Consider the following 18,524-nt stretch of genomic DNA (forward strand, 5'->3'; position numbering starts at 1 on the left):
GCCAGACGACCTAGCTACGCCACTGGAAGGTGGTCCCCAAGTTCAGGATCGCCAGTCAGCCTCTAGAGTCTGTGAAGGAGTACGTTTACCTAGGTCAAATAATCACAGGGAACCCTGATCATGAGAAGGAAATTCATAGAAGAATAAAAAGTGGTTGGATCGCATACAGCAAACATTGTCAGCTTCTGTCTGGAAGCCTTTAACGTTATCATTGAAAAGGAAGGTGCGCAATCAGTGCATTTTACCAGTGATGACATATGGGGCACAGACTTGGAGACTGACAAAGAAGCTTGAGACCAAGTTAAGGACTGTGCAAAGAGCGATGGAACGAAGAATGCTAGGCATAACGTTAAGAGACAGAAAGAGAGCGCTTTGGATCAGAGGGCAAACGGGTATAGCTGATATTCTAATGGAGATTAAGAGAAAGAAATGGAGCTGGGCAGGTCATGTAATGCGCAGGTTAGATAACCATTGGACCATTAAGGTTACAGAATGGATACCAAGAGAAGGGAAACGCAGTCGAGGACGGCAGAAGACTAGGTGGAGCGATGAAATTAGGAAATTCGCGGACACTGGTTCGAATCGGTTGGCGCAGGACAGGGGTAATTGGAGATCGCAGGGAGAGGCCTTTGTCCTGCAGTGGGCATAACATAGTCTGATGATGATGATCTATACTGACTGCTTGTTGCCAATTTTCCATTTTTGTCGCTCATTTTTAAATAAAAATGGGCAAAAATTGCAAATTTTTAGAAAATTAAATTATCAGGTTTAGAAATCTCTAGCTCAGAAACGATAACACAATTCTCTCAAGGGCATCTAATAATACATCTCAAGCGGAAAAAATGTATGTATTATGCATTACTCTCAAATAAACCGCTATTATGTAAGTAGAACTTTAGCAAAACCGTTGTAAACAATGTAAGAAATTCACATATAAGATATAAATTGACATATCAAATTTATCCCCTTTGGATACTCTTACAGATCCAGTTTACAGAACTACGATAATTTTATTCATGAAGGAAGGAAACTGAGGAGAGGCCCTACCCCCTCCGCGCGCTAGGAGAAAAGGGTGGAGGAAATGACGTAATAGGTTCTCCTTTTTTGCTGTTTTTTTTATTTATTTGCTGTAGCTGCCACGCCTTTCGGGCCACAATGGCGGCTTTGTTAGGGTACCGTGCGCTCACACGTGTTGCTCCATAGGTTTCGTACCGTGGCAAATTAAGGCGCCGTGCGGACAGGTTTGCGTTAGTCTCCGTGTCTTGTTGCGCTGCGTTATCTGGACCGTGCTCTCCCGGATGTTACTGTGGCCAGCTGGGACAGTAGGAACTAAAGTTCGTGAAATGAACGCGCATGCAACGCTGTACGGAATGTACCGCACCACGGCAATGGCAACGGACGAAGGAATAGCCGCGGTAAATTTTGCCCTCTACGGTGGAATCATGCTAACGTGCCATCGCAGGCTGAAACTGATGCGTTTCAGAATCTGTACAATGAACGTCTTGCAGGTCAGTGATTCCTGCTTCTGACAGCGCATATAGTGCATTTGCGGCACGCAGAACGTACGTTATGAATGCATAGTTCGTGTTCGGTAACAACTTGCTTTTGTGCATATTAAAACACATGTTGCTTAACTGTTGCTTGTTCCTCGCAGTACTCGCGACAGCACGAAGACTTTTAAGCAGAGCGCGTTCGAGGTTCATGCACACGTGCACAGCTGTGTACCTCGATACACGTGCTGATAGAGCGTTACGCAGAATATGTGCATTTTGCTGACCTCGGCACCGTGCGCCGGCCAGCCGACGCTTCATCCTGGAAGATGGGAAACAAGCGGCTGCTTTGACTTGAGGAACGAATCCTCCCTACCGCCGGCGTATCTTATCCGTGCGCGAGAAGCGCAGGGAAGTGAAGGTTAGCAGATGCGCTGCAAGAGTGAGCAAGGCCACAGAACGTACGCCCGCGAACACATCAAACGGCTGTTCCATGGTCGCACGTAGGCCGGTTCTACGCGCGTACTGTTCTGCACCGTGCGGCGGCTATCGCAAAACTTTGGTTCCATGAAGCTTGAAGCTTCACTTACCGTGGCAAGAAGGCACCGCAGGCCGCGGCAGTCAATGAATATGAACGCGGAGTCAGAAACGCAATTCGCCTCCTCGCTGTCGTAGTGATGCGTGGCCACCCGAAGTTTGTTCAATAAAGCACGACGATTCCTCAAGCGAGAAAATGTTTGTGCTCATAAACTTCAAATGGATCGCAAATGGGTCGGTGTGTCGTACGTGTCTCAAGTGCGTTCTTGCAGTGCAGTGAGAATGCGTACATTTTTTTTCGTATCGCCAGACGTCTAGCTCGCAAGAACGTCTGAGAGCCCCAGGTAGCCCAAGCATAGAAAAGTAAGTAGAAGGCAGCGATAAAGGTGACCTTTTTTTAAAAAAACCACGCAAGAATTGGGCTGCGGCCGGTACCTGCGGTTGATGAGAACAATTCAGTTGGCTGGCCTTATACGGCATGTTTATTTTCATAAACGCTGGTAAAAGCAGCCGATTCGGCCTCACGGCCCAATTTGCGAAGTTCATTGTTAACTTCTTTAAACATGATTTCGGCAACGCTAATGCAATGAGACATCGCGATTGTTTAGTATATATTGCTACGGAGCGCGCGCGTCCGAGCAGCCCGGTTGCGCGCAGCGCGGCGTGGTTGCGCGAGAAATGTAAACAACAGATAAGCGGAGCAATGCCATGAGCAATGCCAACTTCCGGCTTCACTTATGCCATCTTCAACTGGTCATTTCTGTGAACGCTATGGAGCGCTCTCGCGAGCGGCGTTGTCTTCGGCTGGTTGAAAGAGGCTGGCGCGCCACGCATGCGGGTGGTTCATCTCGATTGCTCTCCTCCATCTTCGAGCGCTCTGAGGCGCTCCGAGCCCGGTCGTCGGAGCAGTCGTCGAGATTTAAACATCATCACAGCGCCACGTCGCTGCTGTTCGCGACGGCCCACCGTAACTTAGGCAACCTATGCCACAGTTTGTATAGGTGTTCTGTGACTGCATGCTGGCGCCTCGACGAACGCTCGTCCGCCGTTTCACACGTTGGCAGTAGTCACGTGACTTTGCATCTGCCATTTCCTCCTGCGAGAGCGAGTTGCACGTGCAGCTTGCGCGCTTGTCCTCTGAGCTCGGGGAACGCCAGATCTGCCCGACTCTGCTTCGGGGGACGGAGGCGACCAGTAGCAAATACCATTACCTTCACAAAGAGTGACGTCAGGACCTCTCCTGAGTTTCCTTCCTCCATGCTGTTATCATAGCTGTTATTGGTGTAGAGCTACGAATTTGCAAACAGTGTGCTTCGATTTTTTTCAAACTTACCAATTTTTAAAAATTCATTAAAAACATTTAGACCCTAAATCAAAATTCCGCTTCCAACCGTCACTAAAATTTAACTCTCTCAAATGCAATAGATTTCATTCAAATTGGTCCAGGGGGTTATCATGGGGTTATTACAGAAAAGCGTTTCAGCGTTGAGCTAGTTGAGCTTCCTCTAAAACATGGAGGAAGGTGGTACATGTGGCGACATCTAGTGCTGCTATTTGCTCTCACGTTGCAATGGCGACGCTTCCTTTCGCAGAATTCACTTTAACGGAATGAATATTTCCAACTGTATGGTTACATTGTCAAGAACCACTGTTAATGATGTTGATGTGCACGTTTTGCGAAAGCGTCAGACAAATTCGTTTTCATCTGGCTGAGTGTGTTTCGCCGGCGCTCAAAGTTGACCGAACTGCTGCTGTCTTCACACCAAACATGTTGTGCGCGTAAACATGCTATTGCCAGGCTTCATTGGAATAACCGTGCTTTTATTAGCGTCACAGGTTCGTATGCACGTTTTACATTGACGCAAAACAATTCGCTACGCCGTGCCGCAGCGATGTTTCAGTGCTGTCTGCGTCTATATGTTTCTTCCTGTGTAGTAACAAGAAATGTATCTGCATTGGGCCCTTTGAGCAATGAATGGTTCAGCGCGGATAGCGAAACTTGAGGTTTTAGTAAGGCATGTGGTGCAACAGGGAGCATTATTTTCCATTTTCCGACAAACCGGCAAATTGGCGATAAATTATCACAGAGCGAGCGCGAGTGCAACCAAGTACGCGCGTGCATGTAGAACGTCCGCCGATGCTGGCCACACTGGTCCGCTATTCACCTTTTGTGTTTGACCGACAGGTGCCGCTGCTGTGGGAGCCGGCGCTGGAAATGCTTTCACACGTGGGAACGGTCTTTACAACCGGATTACTGCGAGGTGCCACAACCAGGTTGGGGTGCATTTCACGAACCATGGCTTTTTCAACTGTCGAGAGAGGTTCTCCCAACACCTTGGCTTACAGGCTGTATTTTCGTAAGTTTTTAGTCGCATGCAGTTACATCGTTTTATCCTTGGTGGGTATTTTGCCTGATTTGATAACGCTAGCGTCTGGCATGGCCGTGGACGATTACTTCACTGTGGAACGGGGAAGTCCAAACTCCGCGAACTACAGCATGTATTTCCGTAAGTTTGACAAATGCATGTGGGCACTGTCCGTCTACGCTCGTGATGTCTGATGCTTGATTCCTGCGGTTGTGGATGCTGGAGGTGTTTCTGGGACTGCTTCGACCTGGTTTCTTGTCCTGCATGTTTGCGGCTGATCCAAAGTTGTAAGGTATATATATATATATATATATATATATATATATATATATATATATATATATATATATATATATATATATATATATTATACGCGCGGTTGCCTGCCAATAAAAACAAAGATCAGTAGATAGCGGACGACACCAACGCGGCGTTTACAGTCATCGTGAATTGTAAACTGGGTTAGCAGGTAGCAACGATATCGCGATTTGGTTTAAAACGAATCGCAATATGGCATTTTTTGTCTGCCGTATCCAGAAGCTGTGTCTTCAGCTAGTTGGCCCGCTAGCTTTCTTGATATCTTGGCTCGTTTAGTTTTCACGTCCTTCGCATCTTATGGTGTGTTCTTGTTTTATGGACCTGCACTAGCATTGCGTTTTCTTTCGTTTAATTCTTCACTATAGAGTTCTGGGACGCAATACGCTGTGCAGGTACCTGAATTGTGTGGCGCCTTATCTCACCTTGCTGTTATGTGGCGTTATCTGGCGCGCGTTGTTTCGTACGAGCCAACGGGACAGTCATTGTGTCTTGTAAAAGTGGCATGACGTAAAGAGGCACGACGCGATATGCGATGTTACATAGATGCTACATAGCACATTCGAACTTTAGCGTACAACCAAAATAACGCAGTTCTATTCGTGGGCTAACGCCGTTCCCTGTTGAATCAATGGTGCAGGGTCGAAAGATGTATTTCGGGACCTGTAGCATAGCAACGCCTTTGGGTTATGGGTAGCGATATACTTCACGGGAACTTGCGTTGGCGTGTACATGTACACATCACCTGACATACAAATGTCATGTGAGCACGACAACCGTAACTTTCATCTTCAGCGAGTGTTATCAAGTTAAAAACAGCTGTAAAAGAAAGTTCGAGTACTTCTGCTTATTTCGCTGTACCATGTTGCAGTTGGAAAATACAAACTTTTCATTTATTATTTTTTTCGGTTCACCGATTTCTGCCTAACATAAAATGTACATTGCATGTTTTATACAGCTGGCAGATCACACAGCTCAGTTGAGCTTCATTTCACTGAGCCAACATTTTTCTGTTTTGCTGTGTTTGTACATTCTGTCGGCTTTTGCTGTTCCCTCAGAACAAACAGCTGTTGTCTGCTGCATATTTCCTCGATGTACAGGTGCTGTCTTATCTGTATGTCCTTTGCCCCTCCATTAAAGGCAATGAAGTTGGCATCCTCTCTTCTGATTCAGCATCCAGTGTGTGGTTGTGGTTATATAAAGTATAATCAAAGAGCACAGATGAAATATGGAGTAAAACAGTAAATCTGTGCAGCAAGTTTATAAAGGAAGCACAATGCAGAAATAACTATTGTTCACATTCCTGTAGAAAATTTTATGTGCTCATACCAGACAGAGGACAGGACTGTTAAGGCAACTGTTGTTGAACAATAACTCTGAAGCACCACATAGAAGGAAGCATAATCTTTAGAGAGGACCACATTTCTGGCACATTTGGTGTACTGAAGATGTATTTGGGGGACTGAAGTTGACTTTATCTTTGAATATTACTTACTGCCCGCCATTTACACATACCCCATATTTAATAATTGGTGAAAAGTGTAAAGGCTTCCTAACTAGTGGTCACAGCATTTTTGTTCTTTTTACTTGATACAGAATTGGAAATTATCTGCTATGATTGCACCTTGGCTGGTTTTCTCTGTACCAAACTATAAATAATGCTCAATTTGTGTGTGTGGATAGAATCACATTTAATTGCATTTGCACTACACTGTTGGCAATAATAAAGTTACATGGGCAGAGTGAGACAGAAGCGATGGCACTGCTTTCCAATTTAATTGGAAGAAATCGCACCAAATGTATCCCCTCCCCTTCATGTGCTGTGTGCACAGTTGTGCACATGGAGGTAGTGCATCAAAAGCACTGAATAATATTTGAATTATGTCTCAAACTTCTTGAAGCACTTCTTATTAGGCCTGTGCCGCAAGGTTGAATGATAAGTGTGAAGTGTTTTAGTAGAGTGAGCTGGAAGGTAGATGACTGGATGTTTGCCCGCATAGTGTCAGTTTGTCTTCATGTTGCGGGTTCTTTCATTGTTTTCACAATGTTTTATATCAGGCTCATATTTCAAGTGTCTGGATAGGTGCTTTCCAAATATATTAGAATTAGTTGAGATTCTAATATCTGACTTCCCTGTCAAGAGCTTTAGCATGGAGTACACATACTGTAAACCTGAAAAAACTCACTGAAGAATTGAAAATTCCTCATTTGCTCTGCAGCTGTGCGGTTCGCATGATTATGAAGGTACAAGAAATGTGATGAAACAAAATTTTCACTGGACAGAATTCATTGGCACCTGAAGGAAATAATTAAAGGACAGTTATTAGAGAAAAATGTGTTTATCTTACTTATTTCAAACCCATGACTGTGTGTTCTAACCAGAAAAATAAAAAAATAAAGTTATGAAAGAGTAAAATACAATGCATACCTGACCATCGACAACTGAGCAATTTTGCACACATTACCAATGTTGCTCCATCATTGATATAGGGCATACATTTTACTTTTCGCTCCAGTAGCCACCATTTTTTCACTTTGTGTTTATGCCTTTTCTGGTTAGAATATGCAGCTGCAATTTGAAGCAAAACAAAAATTCGTGTTTTTCTATGATGACTTGTCTATTGATGTGCTTTCTTCAATAAAGCTGTAAGTCTACTCATCCTCATCATTTTTGTGTCTTTCTTTGCTCATGCGTAGGTTTAGGCAGCTTTACTTAAAGTTGATTTGCCTATACATAACTGGCCTGACACAATATTTTTCTATGTTTAATAGTTCATTGACCAGTTTCTTTCATGCATCATGCATCATATTTTAGTTGTGGGCATTACTTCTTAGCCCCCCCCATCTGCACTTTAGGCATGTCTGTTGTGATTGTAAGATAGAGGATATGTCTAAATATTTGCTATAGTTTCGCACCGTGGGTGTGGGAGGGGGGGGTATCTCAGTGTGACTTGAGGTGGTGATGTCAATGAAAAGTCAATGCCACAGTTAAATATCTACCATTCCTGCATCTTTGTGCGCTTTGCCTGGGAAGCATTAAGTGCAGACTACTTGCGTATTTGGAAATTTTGTAACTCCTTCACTGGAGTTTAAGGATACTGCAGCTCAAGCATATCTTGTACAGGGAAGGCTGTTGATGGCATTTTTGCAGTATTTATTGCTGTTTCTGCAAGTGAAAATTGCCATTGTTATTGTTATCAGTGCTGTTTCAAATTGCACTTTTGCCATGGTAACGGCTGATGCTTGTGTAACAGCATATTAAAAAGCTGCTGTTATCGCTTTTCTGTAGGCAAGGGAGACCAATACATCTCCCCTTTCCATGATATCCCCATGTTTGCGGATGAGGCCAACCGCATTTACAACATGGTTGTGGAAGTGCCCCGTTGGACAAATGCGAAAATGGAGGTGCGTGCTTTACCTTTGGGGTCTGTTTGATTTGGTTCTTTCATAATTTGTCTTGCTTGTAGTAGTTTCTTGTTGCCAACGGGTGGGACAAAAATTAAGGGCCAGAAGAAGTTGCCCAAGTTTGGTGTGGCCTCCATTGTGCAAATTTCTGTACTCCGTTTCAGTTGTAGCATACCACGTGAAAAATTCGTGTAGGTGACATGTTGATGCTCTTCATTGCTTGTTCATCTGAAATTACTGACAAGTTAACCCCTTAGCTGTTTTATTATGTCAAGGCATTTTTAACCAAGAATGCTTTTCTTTTTTAATTGCCGATTGTGAGTCTAGTGCTAAAAAAGCTGGTCTTTAAGGCTGAAAAAAGTAACTGACCTAGAGTAAATAAAAGTAGCCCACTGCAGTTTGTTGTACGCTTTAGTATATAAACACCAACTACATGCCAGGAATCAACAAAAATTATGGAGGGAAAATATACAGTCATTTTCAATCTTCGTCACTTCAGCTGTGCATGCTAACAGTGCATTTGACTAGAAGAGAGCTTTGGCAGCGTGTCATACAGCTCGAAACGGGATTATGCAGAGTGGCTTTCTGATGGATTTCATCAACTATCATCAAAACCAACTCATTCTCTAGAAAACACTCGGTATGTTAAAACAATTTAGCTGGTTAGCTTACAGCAAACTTCTTACGGGGCACAGAAAAAAAAGGAAACAGTAAAGGCTTTAGTGGAACGCTGTTCACACCAATTTCAGTCCACAAATGCACATTTCTGATATCGTGCATCGAGCTTTGCTCATCGTTGTCTTCATCTGAGGAGCTGCTCACCTCGGTTGTCATCACACTTGCCTTTTCTTTCTGAAACAATCTACACCTCGATGTTTGAGCCATTATTGGCTGAAAAAAATGACGACAAAGAAATGCCCTTTCTTCTGAAAGATGGGTTGGAAATACATGAAACGCCTCCACTGGACGCCATTTTGAAAGCACCTGTTGCCACACAAAAAAGCACTCCGGCTGTAGAAAAAAAGGAATTGCCGATGACATACTGCCATCTGCCATCCAAAAAACTAATTAAACTCCAGATGAGCATCTCTCATTGAAAATGCTCAAGGGGTGAACATATACCGCAAGGATAAGCTGCACTTGTCCTCCTAAATGCTTTGGGGACGTGAAGGGGTGATGAGCAACGCTCCATCAAAACAGCTAAGGGGCTAAACGTGCTCATTGTGAATGCTACCACAGGAGCCTTATGTCATTGCTGCACGCTCTAATAGTATAAGCAAAGGTACAGCAACATTTGGTGCATAAGAGTTGTCATAGTATTTCTTCTCTTCAGTTGTAGCAAGCATTTCCATTCATTTGTATCTTGCAGGTAACAGCAACCACAAGGAAAGTATGTTGGGAAGCTGGGTGCTTGTATTTAAGTATTCTTACACGAAAAATACTCATTTAGTAAACGCGCTTTGCAAATCTCCTGCAGGACTTATATACTAGTACTAACATCCTATTGCTGAAGTTTTCAGGTGCAATGCTTGCAAAGTTATCGGATGCATTGAGTCGGTTGTCCCTCAACATGTAGTCATGCTGAGGACTTGTTTTCTTTCACCAATACCTCAAGCAGAGGGAATATGATGGTTGCAGACACATGGCATTCACAAATTTTGACACTGTTGTGGAGACTTGAAAGCGTTACCTTCTTTTCCAAGGCTTTTATTTCATCTGCTAGAGCACAGACTGAGTAGAAAGCTTTATGCATTCCACTACATTATCCTAATGTCTACTCTCTGTGATCATTTGTCAAATTCTCCAGGTTTTTTTATAAGTGTCATGCTTTCCTGAGGTTAACTTGAGTACATTTACCCATTTCAAATGAGGCTATAATATAAAACCAGTAAGTGTATCTGAGAAACTGGTGACCACATCAAGATTTGCGATTGTTTCCTTCATGACAATACATCCTCTTTCTCTGTGGTCTGGAGAAATGGCTGCTGTGCGCATGGACCTAGCTATGAGCGACAGTTTAGCAAATGCATACAGTACAGATAGTGCTGCAGGTTCTATTTGGAGTGCTGCTTTTGAGTGCTGAACAATATTGCGCTGCTCATTACTTAAAGTGTTGGCAACATTTGAAATCTGCAACAGGCCTACCAGATTCATAAGTGATATGCAAATTAGCCATGTGCAGGGGGTAGTATTATGTAAGGGTTCTTTTCATTTTCTATTCATTTTACTCTTCGTCCTTGACTGGCATGATGCCAGGTCTTCGCTATCTCCAGTATCGGGCACTTTCTGTAACGGGCAATAAATGAATAGAATCAAAGAAAACGAACCTTTGCGTAATACCCCACACTGCTAATTTGGAATCTTTCACTATCATTCTAGTAGACTCTTGTTTACTGGAGCCTCAAGGGACCGAGGAAATAAGTTCTGTTTATTAAGAGTTTCATTTACTGAGAGATTTAGCTTGAGCATGTACAAAATGTTCTTTCCAAAGGGGCAGATGCTTTATTGTCAACAGTAGGTAATATGTGTGGCATATCTGATTAGAAGGCATATTTTGACAAAGTTTCTACTTGCACACAGCCGCTGACTAGAGCTACAGCACAAAGTATAATAATAAAAAGAAACTTCATTTAGCGGAAAAAAATTGCTGTTTTAGTGAAGCAACCACTCTTGAAGCCATCAATAATTTTGATCTTGGAAAGAAAACTAAGAAGAATAAATGCACTAACAGCAATGCCTGTCGCAGTGCCACTGTGATTGGCCGCTCAGTTTCATTTTTGGTAATATACTTTTGGTTCGGAGTTTTAAAAAATTTGGTTTCTGTTTATCATGCTTTCTTCCTTTTTTTCTTTTTCTTTTTGCATTAGCTTAATGCAAAACCAACCAATCATGAGGCTGTTGTTTCGTTAAAGCGGCAATTGTGTTTAAGCAATTTCTATTTACCGAGATTGTACTGTATATATATATGCCACTGAAGTTCAAAGTTGAGGACCATTTTGAGTACAGCAAGAGAATTGATAGCTATAAATTTTTTATGTTGTGTTGCTGTACCACGGAAATTGTTCCAAGTACAGCAGTGTGAAAAATTTTCCAGTTAGTATCCAAGTAACTGCACTGTAACCAAAATTGGAACTGCCTATAGGCCTGAATGTGCTTTGTGTAGATGTACGCTCATTATTAATTTCATGCCGTATAAAACAAAATATGCTTGCTTTAATTTAGAACTATCCAGATACTGCCCTGCTGGCTTGATGATGCTATTATATAATAGACTGCACTTTTGTGCAGCACATGGATTTATATTTAACCGCATAGCATCATTGGAAGTTCTGTTGTATGTCATCCAAGTAACCTGTATCCATACTGTTCTCCAAGTGTGGAGGGTATTGTGATGCTGTTTATTTTGGTCTATTCTGCTCATGCCTTCGTCTCTAAGCAGCCTTCAGCAACTGACAGCAGCTCAGGGGTTGGTTGTGTAATAGCCCTAACAGGCCCTGTATGATTTGTTTTAATTTTGTTTTTTTCAGATAGCCACTAAGGAGCCCCTGAACCCCATCAAGCAAGATGTCAAGAAAGAGAAACTACGCTATGTTCACAACTGCTTCCCCCACCACGGTTACATTTGGAACTATGGTGCCATCCCGCAGGTGCTGTGAAGTAGAGTGGACTGGTTGATTATGGAAGTTTCACAGCGTCTTAAAGGGGCCTTGAATCAGATTTTGAACAAACAAGCGTGGTGTGTAGAGCACACAGTCGCACTACTTCGTGCCCCATATTTCTGTGCTCTGCATGACATGGATGGAGCCGCTCCTCTCCCAAACATAATGTGCAATCTCATTGATGCTGACACCAATTATATTTAATGCTCAGGTTACCTTAACACCTTACTTTACCTTACACCTTTGTGACACCACAATCTTCCACTGTTTCCTACTGTGGATGTGGAATATATGTACATGGCAATAATGTATACATCCAATATTTTTCTCCTGATAACTATAGTGTTAAATGCCGAAATAACAAATTGACAAACAGAAGTTGCAACTTTTTCATGTCTGGCGCTTTCTGCAATTATCAGGCACTCATGGCATCTGCTTTCATTCTTAGTGAAACAAACAGTTCACCTAGTAGAATAGCACTGATGCCTGGGCAAGTTGGTATGTAGTTCATCTAAATGCCATATGGTGCAAAAAAGACGAGGTCATGAAGACACATGAAATGTACACCACGAGTGTCAACTTCCAACTAAGTTCACCTAGTAGACATTGGCAGCATCTACAAGTCTTTACTTGCATTCATAAAAAGGTGTTTCTACGTCTTGCGTGATTACGTATGTCCTGTGGCCATTTGTTCCCATTGGGTTAATACAACTCGAAGGGAACATGAATATTTGTTCGTCTTATCAGAAGTTCATCTGATCAGAGGAATAATTGGCAATATGACCAGGTGCATCCAAATATCTTACTTCTAAACAGTGAACGAAGTAGACTTAAAATGGGGAAAAATAATATAAAAAGCATTTATTTAGCTGAACTTAATAGAAAACTGTTTTCAAGTGGTACTCTTGCTTGGTTTCATCAAATTTGTGATGGATGTTTGGCGCTTCTGTACAAATTGGCGAGCAGCCACAAACGATGTCATCTTACCTAATGACCTTAAAGATCCTTCTGTGCCTTCGTGGTGCAGGAGAAAGTTCACTAGGAACACGGTGTCTGCCAGCCAGGAAAACCGATAATTCTCAAGGATGTTGAATGGTCTGGAAGTACTCAGAAAAAACTTGGGGAATTTATGCTTCTATCGGGGAAAACTAGCTGTAATTTTATTGAAAGGGAACGAAACTTGCACTAATGCTGGCTCGAGTGACAGAGCAATCATTATGAATCGTCTTTGACGCCATGTCATCGGCTGGAAGACTTGTCAGTGTACAGTCAGTGACTGATTTTTTGGACTCCCGATTTTTGGGACATGCCCGATAATTCGGATGGCTTCGCGGCACCACCACGTGCCCTGTAGAGTCAGTGCATAAGCACGTATGAAATTTTGGACGCAAGAACCCTTTGCTCTCCGATTTTTGCAACTTCTTGCCATGATCGCAAGTCTGAAACGGCATTAATCAAAGCCACCACCGCCGCCATTTTGATTATCTCGCCGCCTCGAACCGGCGCACTCACGTGCAGGTCCGCTGGCAGCCGTAGCCACTACCGCGGCAGCGTTAGGCCTAGCTACTTCAATGTTCGCCACTGTTAGCAATTCACCGCTGTTAGGTGCCGACTCAGCCTTTGTTATACTTGAAAATGGCTTTGAGGCTTGGAAAGCACGACACATTAAATTATGCCGGTTCTCGAAATTAAGCGTCGCCACAATACAGCAATGTTACACTGTGAAGCATGTGCAAAGTTTTGCGGTGAAGTTTAACAAGTGGGAGAAGGGGCAATTGTCACGGGACCCAGTGTGTATTTCTTAATTATACACGCGTGCACCTGCCATCTCCTGTCCCAGAAGGAGCACTGATATGCCTAATAAGTGTAGTGGCATGCCTTCAGAGCTTTTTCGGACGTGCCTGTGGCGATTTGAGCCTTTAATGGCGGTAAAAGACATGCATTCATTTTTTCGAACTGTCCGATTTTTCTGATGTTTTCGCGACACCTAGGGAGTCAGAAAAATTGAGCTTTGACGGTACAACTGACCAGGAGGATGCTTCAAATGGTCCGTGGGACGAACGTGCAGCGGAAGGAGGGCGAGAACAGAAAGAACCAACGCATTGAGGAATGAACTGGAAAGGAAGTGTGCCACCGCTTCTTTGAAGGAGCTTGAGCTCAAAAAGCAAAGTATTGGCTAACGCCTAGATGCAGGTGTACCTCATCCAAACCAAAATAAGCTCTTTAAAGCAGTGAAACGCAACACTGACATGTTGTGCACGGGCTGAGAGTATTTCGGGACAGTTGAGGTTGACTTTCCAGCTGCAGAGAGACAATCTTACTTATGACAAAGTTTGGGCCTTATACCGATGAGCTTGCTATCATTTGATAGAAATAGCTCATACGTATTCGAAAATATTTGCTTCTGTATCCTCTGTATGCATCTCTTTCTATTCGTATTTGAAAATGTTCGGCTCGATTTGCAATGGGCTTTACCATTTTTATCAAAGATATTTGATTCGCTGTGTATTTTACTAACCCCTCCCTTCTGTTTTCTTTTGAATAAGATAAACACTACTCCTTACTATTCAAACTGGATTACATTGTTTTTTTTATTCTCAACATGCTTACTAGAGAGTGACAGCATCGGGCGACACTCTGTCAGCCTGTCTTGACATAAAACAAAGTTCTGTGTCACTCAAGGAGTTTTGGAAAGGCACTCAGGGAGAACCTGGAAAACTCAGGAAATTTGGAAATGTCAACTTGGTAGACACCTTGTAGGAGGCTAAAGCAGGCATCTGCTGCCTCGCAGGTCATTAGTGCAGGCTCTGAGCTAGCACAAGTGTGAAGGAGCACACGGCAAAGCAACATAACCTAGAGGAAAGTCTAGCTGACGTTGAGCGAAGTGGGGAAGGAGAAACGAGGCAAAGCATTGCGTAGGAAGAAGGTAGGCAGAGGTGCGCTGGTTTGACCTCCTCTGGCAGTTGCTACAGGTTTCGTTTGCGATATGAACATACTGGGTTCGTCTTAGGATAACCTCATCCTCGTGTGCCGTACGCTTTGTGTGCGAGAGAAAGCATGCGACAGTGAGCCAACGATGGTGGCTCAATCACATGTGCGAAGGATGAAACGGTAAAGCCCCCGGAGGGGTGGGGGAAGTGGGGGGAAGCAGACCGTCTTCCATCGCATACATGGCACTGAGGAGTGGAGGGAGGGGGGTGTTGTACTTCGGTTGCGCGGGTTTTATTTTGAATGCAATCTGCTTTGGGGGCACAGTCTAGGTGGGCCGATAGCTTGTAGCTTTGCTTGTGCTGTGTTCTCGCCACTCAGTTTGCGTTGAAGTGATAGACAGCACGAAGGTCGCTTCGCTCACTGCTGCTGCCGCGATTCCTCACGCTAGCGTTTTGATAGCGAGCATCTGCGGTCATCGAGTGTGGTGTGTTCATGTTTGCTTGTGTGCGCGGACACCATGCTTGTTAATTTAGCGAATGTTTACAAGGGGTTGTTCTACTCTGGCGGCTACTGTGTATGGCGCGGCCGCGCGAGCCCCGTCTTGATTGAATAGGATCTGTGATGCGGGACAGTCCAGGCTCACTGAGGGCCAATAGCTTCGTATGCATATAGCACCAATGTGCTTGCGCGTCACCCGGATTCACAAAGTGAAACGTCACTCTCGCTTTTTGTTTCCTCTTGTTTTCACCTTTGTCCACGGACTTTGCACATAGTCCGTGGACCTCCGGGTGCAGCGCATCGAGGCACTTGGAAGATCGGTAATGGTGGTGGTCACTCCGAATGTTCGTTTTAACCAAAGAGCATGTCTGGGGCAGTTCGTTTTAAGCGGATTTTATTTGCATTGAGTCTATAGAAAACCAAACAAATGTTCCCATGTTGGTTATACGCGAGAATTTGGCTTAACCAAATTCATCTTAACGAGAGTTCGCTGTATAACCAACTCCAGAGGCGAAGCTCCCCATAGCACGTATGCATTGAAATCGGAAACCACAAGGACACCGCCATGTTGCTACTCTGGGCAGACGTGCAGGCACTGATGACAATATGCGATTCAGACGAGGCGTGCAATTAACACGACCTTGAACCTCTCTCGGTATGGTTATGACATCTAGCTCATGTGCCTCGGTTATTTAGCTATCGTTTATAGCCATTGGGTATTTCTCAGAAATATATGGAATAAACTTTACATGTTGTCCATATGTATGTGCTACATGTAAAAGCTTGTTTTTGCATCCTGTTTTGATTATTTTTTGCATTACAATGATGAGAAGTAGCAACATGTCTGCGGTTACCACTTTTTTCGCCCAGCTTTTCCTCTAGAGTCAATATGTTAACTCTGTTTGTTCCACAAAGTGAGGGCAACGAGAAGAGGCAGTGCATATCACAGAACTTGTCATTTACTGGAAGTGGAGGATTTCAGCATGTGACAAGAAACAAAGACAGGACTGGGTCACCACAATTGGCATGGTGCTCACTCGGACCAGCATCTCTCCTCTCCTCTCTGTCGGTGCATACAACAGTGAATGCACCAACATACTCGACCTCTTCAAATTGGTTGGAACTATGCTAATACCTTCTCTAACCAAAATAATTCATCAGAGGGTGCTCACTGAAAAAAATTATGCTGCAACTGCCAGAGTAAGACACAATTTCATTCTCGAACTAATGAAAACTCACGTGTATGATGCCTTGGAAGAAATATTTTTGTGCTGGCTGAGATTTATTATTTGCTCTTTCATCGGTAAGTGCCTAACTGCAGTGATGGTGCTGCTCATGAGTGAAGTTCCAGATGACATCATATGACGATGCTATAGGGCAAGTGTCATACATGGATTGCACATGCAAATTTAGTGTCACCTTGAGCATTTGCACTTCAGCTACCCGAGTGTTACTTTGGGCGGCGCATTGCTACACAAGAAAGGAAAACGCCATTTAATGGCAGTGGGTAAATCAGTAGGCACAACATTACAGAATCTTGTTAATTCGAGGTTCATGGGGATGGGAAACGTGTTCAAACTAAGGATAGTCCCCTTAAATCAGTTGTGAGGTACAGCGTACCAAACCGTCACTGGGCTCACATTGCGAGTCTAACTTTCCTCCATTGCCGCATGACGTGTGCCAGAAGAAGCCTAGGAGCCATACGAAGTCCAATTGTGCCCCATGTGCCATTTGTTGTGGGTGCTAAGGAAAATATGTGAGGGTGAGCCAAGAAGGACGGTAGCTTGATGTGCACTGGCCTCCCGCATGTCCCATGTTGGAGCTGACGTGTGCAAGTGTGCTAGGGACTCCTTCCTGCTCATTTAAGCTGGCTGGGAAAGGCGGGCGTGCTGCTCTGCTTTGTCCGGCTAGGCCTCGGCTTCTTGCATGTCTTTCTGCGTCATTATTATGGCATGCGGTGTTACGATAGCTAGCGATGCATACAACCTTTGACTTTGGCTCAGGTTTATCAGAAAAGAGGATCATGGAGTGAGAAATCTTGTTCGAAATAACCGTTGCACGGTATGTGGAGTTGAATTGGCGGGAGTTTATTTCTATTCAATTACATGGAACTTTGCCAGGACCAGCGGAACAGTTCGAATTATCCGTCAGTTTGAATGAAGAGATTTCAAATTATTGGCACTTCACTTAATTTGTTATCTTAAGCAATGTCTGCAAAATAGTGTGCTATAGTTAGAAACAGCATTTAGAATAAACTTAGGTGCAAATGAAATAATTCCTTTTAACCACATTAACATCATTGATCATCACGAGCCAAGACAGAACAGCAGCATCGCATCCAAGGCGAGCAGGGGAAGAATGTTGGATTGCGTTCAAAATGGCACGGGAAGAGATCACGAGCATTTGGAACGTGTTATGGCGGCACTTAAGAACTGTGCAATGAGCAATGGAACAAAAAAAATCTGGGGCTTAATGTTGAGAAACAGAAAGACAGCGGTGTGGATTGGAGAGCAAACAGGGGTAGCCTATATGCTAGTTGACATTAAGAGGAAAGAATGGAGCTGGGCAGGCCATGTAATGCATAGGGTAGATTACTGGTGGACCATTAGAGTTACAGAATGAATGCCAAGGGAAAGTAATTGCAGCCAAGGATGCCAGAGAATTAGATATTGTGATGAAATGAGGAAATTTGCAGGTACAACTTGTAATCAGCTAGCACAAGGTAGGGGTAATTGGAGACCACTGGGAGAGACCTTCATCCTTGTCAGTGGGCAAAGATATTCTGATGATGATGGCAGCGCTTATTTGAAGTCACAAAAAATTGTCTTACAATTATTGCTGACTCTGCATTGAGTATTTATTAAAAGTAATTTTTATAGCACTGCTGTCGAAGCTGCACACTTCACCACAGCGAAGTGAGTTCGCCGAATGCACTTGCTAGCAAGTGCACTACACGTGAAGTGTCATTAAACCTGTCTGTCTGGCAGCCTGCGAATGACATTTAAGGCAGAGTGCACTCACTCAAAGTGACACTAAAGTTTCCCGCGTGACCCAGGTACAGTCGAACCTCGATATATTGAACACGGATATATAGAATTATTGTGTATATCGAGCACTTGCTATATCACCTGGAAAATCGCATGTATATAAAATTTTTTCTTTCAAACGGGAAGAGTGGGATAGAGCTCTACGCAGCTTGAACCTTGAAGCACAGCTCTGGGCTGTCCATCGGGCCCGTGACGTGGCGGAGGGGCATGGCTTCTCTGTCCTGACGTGGGAACGACTCGCTGCGCGCTAATCGTGCACACCGAGGGACCCCAAGA

At 43.7% G+C, this 18,524-nt stretch overlaps 1 protein-coding gene across 3 annotated transcripts in view; it reads left to right on the forward strand.

Annotated features, from left to right (window-relative positions):
* The first annotated feature begins 3,576 nt into the window (after positions 1-3,576).
* Positions 3,577-18,524, forward strand: part of Nurf-38 (Inorganic pyrophosphatase Nurf-38) — a 77,520-nt gene continuing 62,572 nt past the window's right edge. Inside the window, exons 1-4 of one of the 3 annotated variants that reach the window (XM_065437052.2) lie at positions 3,577-3,863; positions 4,213-4,534; positions 7,998-8,113; positions 11,641-11,760. In XM_065437052.2, coding sequence (XP_065293124.1) covers positions 3,813-3,863; positions 4,213-4,534; positions 7,998-8,113; positions 11,641-11,760 — 609 coding nt within the window. In that variant the 5' untranslated portion in view covers positions 3,577-3,812. The remainder of the gene's footprint in view (positions 3,864-4,212; positions 4,535-7,997; positions 8,114-11,640; positions 11,761-18,524) is intronic. The other 2 variants (XM_065437070.2, XM_065437061.2) reach the window with 2 other exon arrangements.

Source organism: Dermacentor albipictus, chromosome 1, assembly GCF_038994185.2.
Source record: "Dermacentor albipictus isolate Rhodes 1998 colony chromosome 1, USDA_Dalb.pri_finalv2, whole genome shotgun sequence".
Lineage (NCBI taxonomy): Eukaryota > Metazoa > Arthropoda > Arachnida > Ixodida > Ixodidae > Dermacentor > Dermacentor albipictus.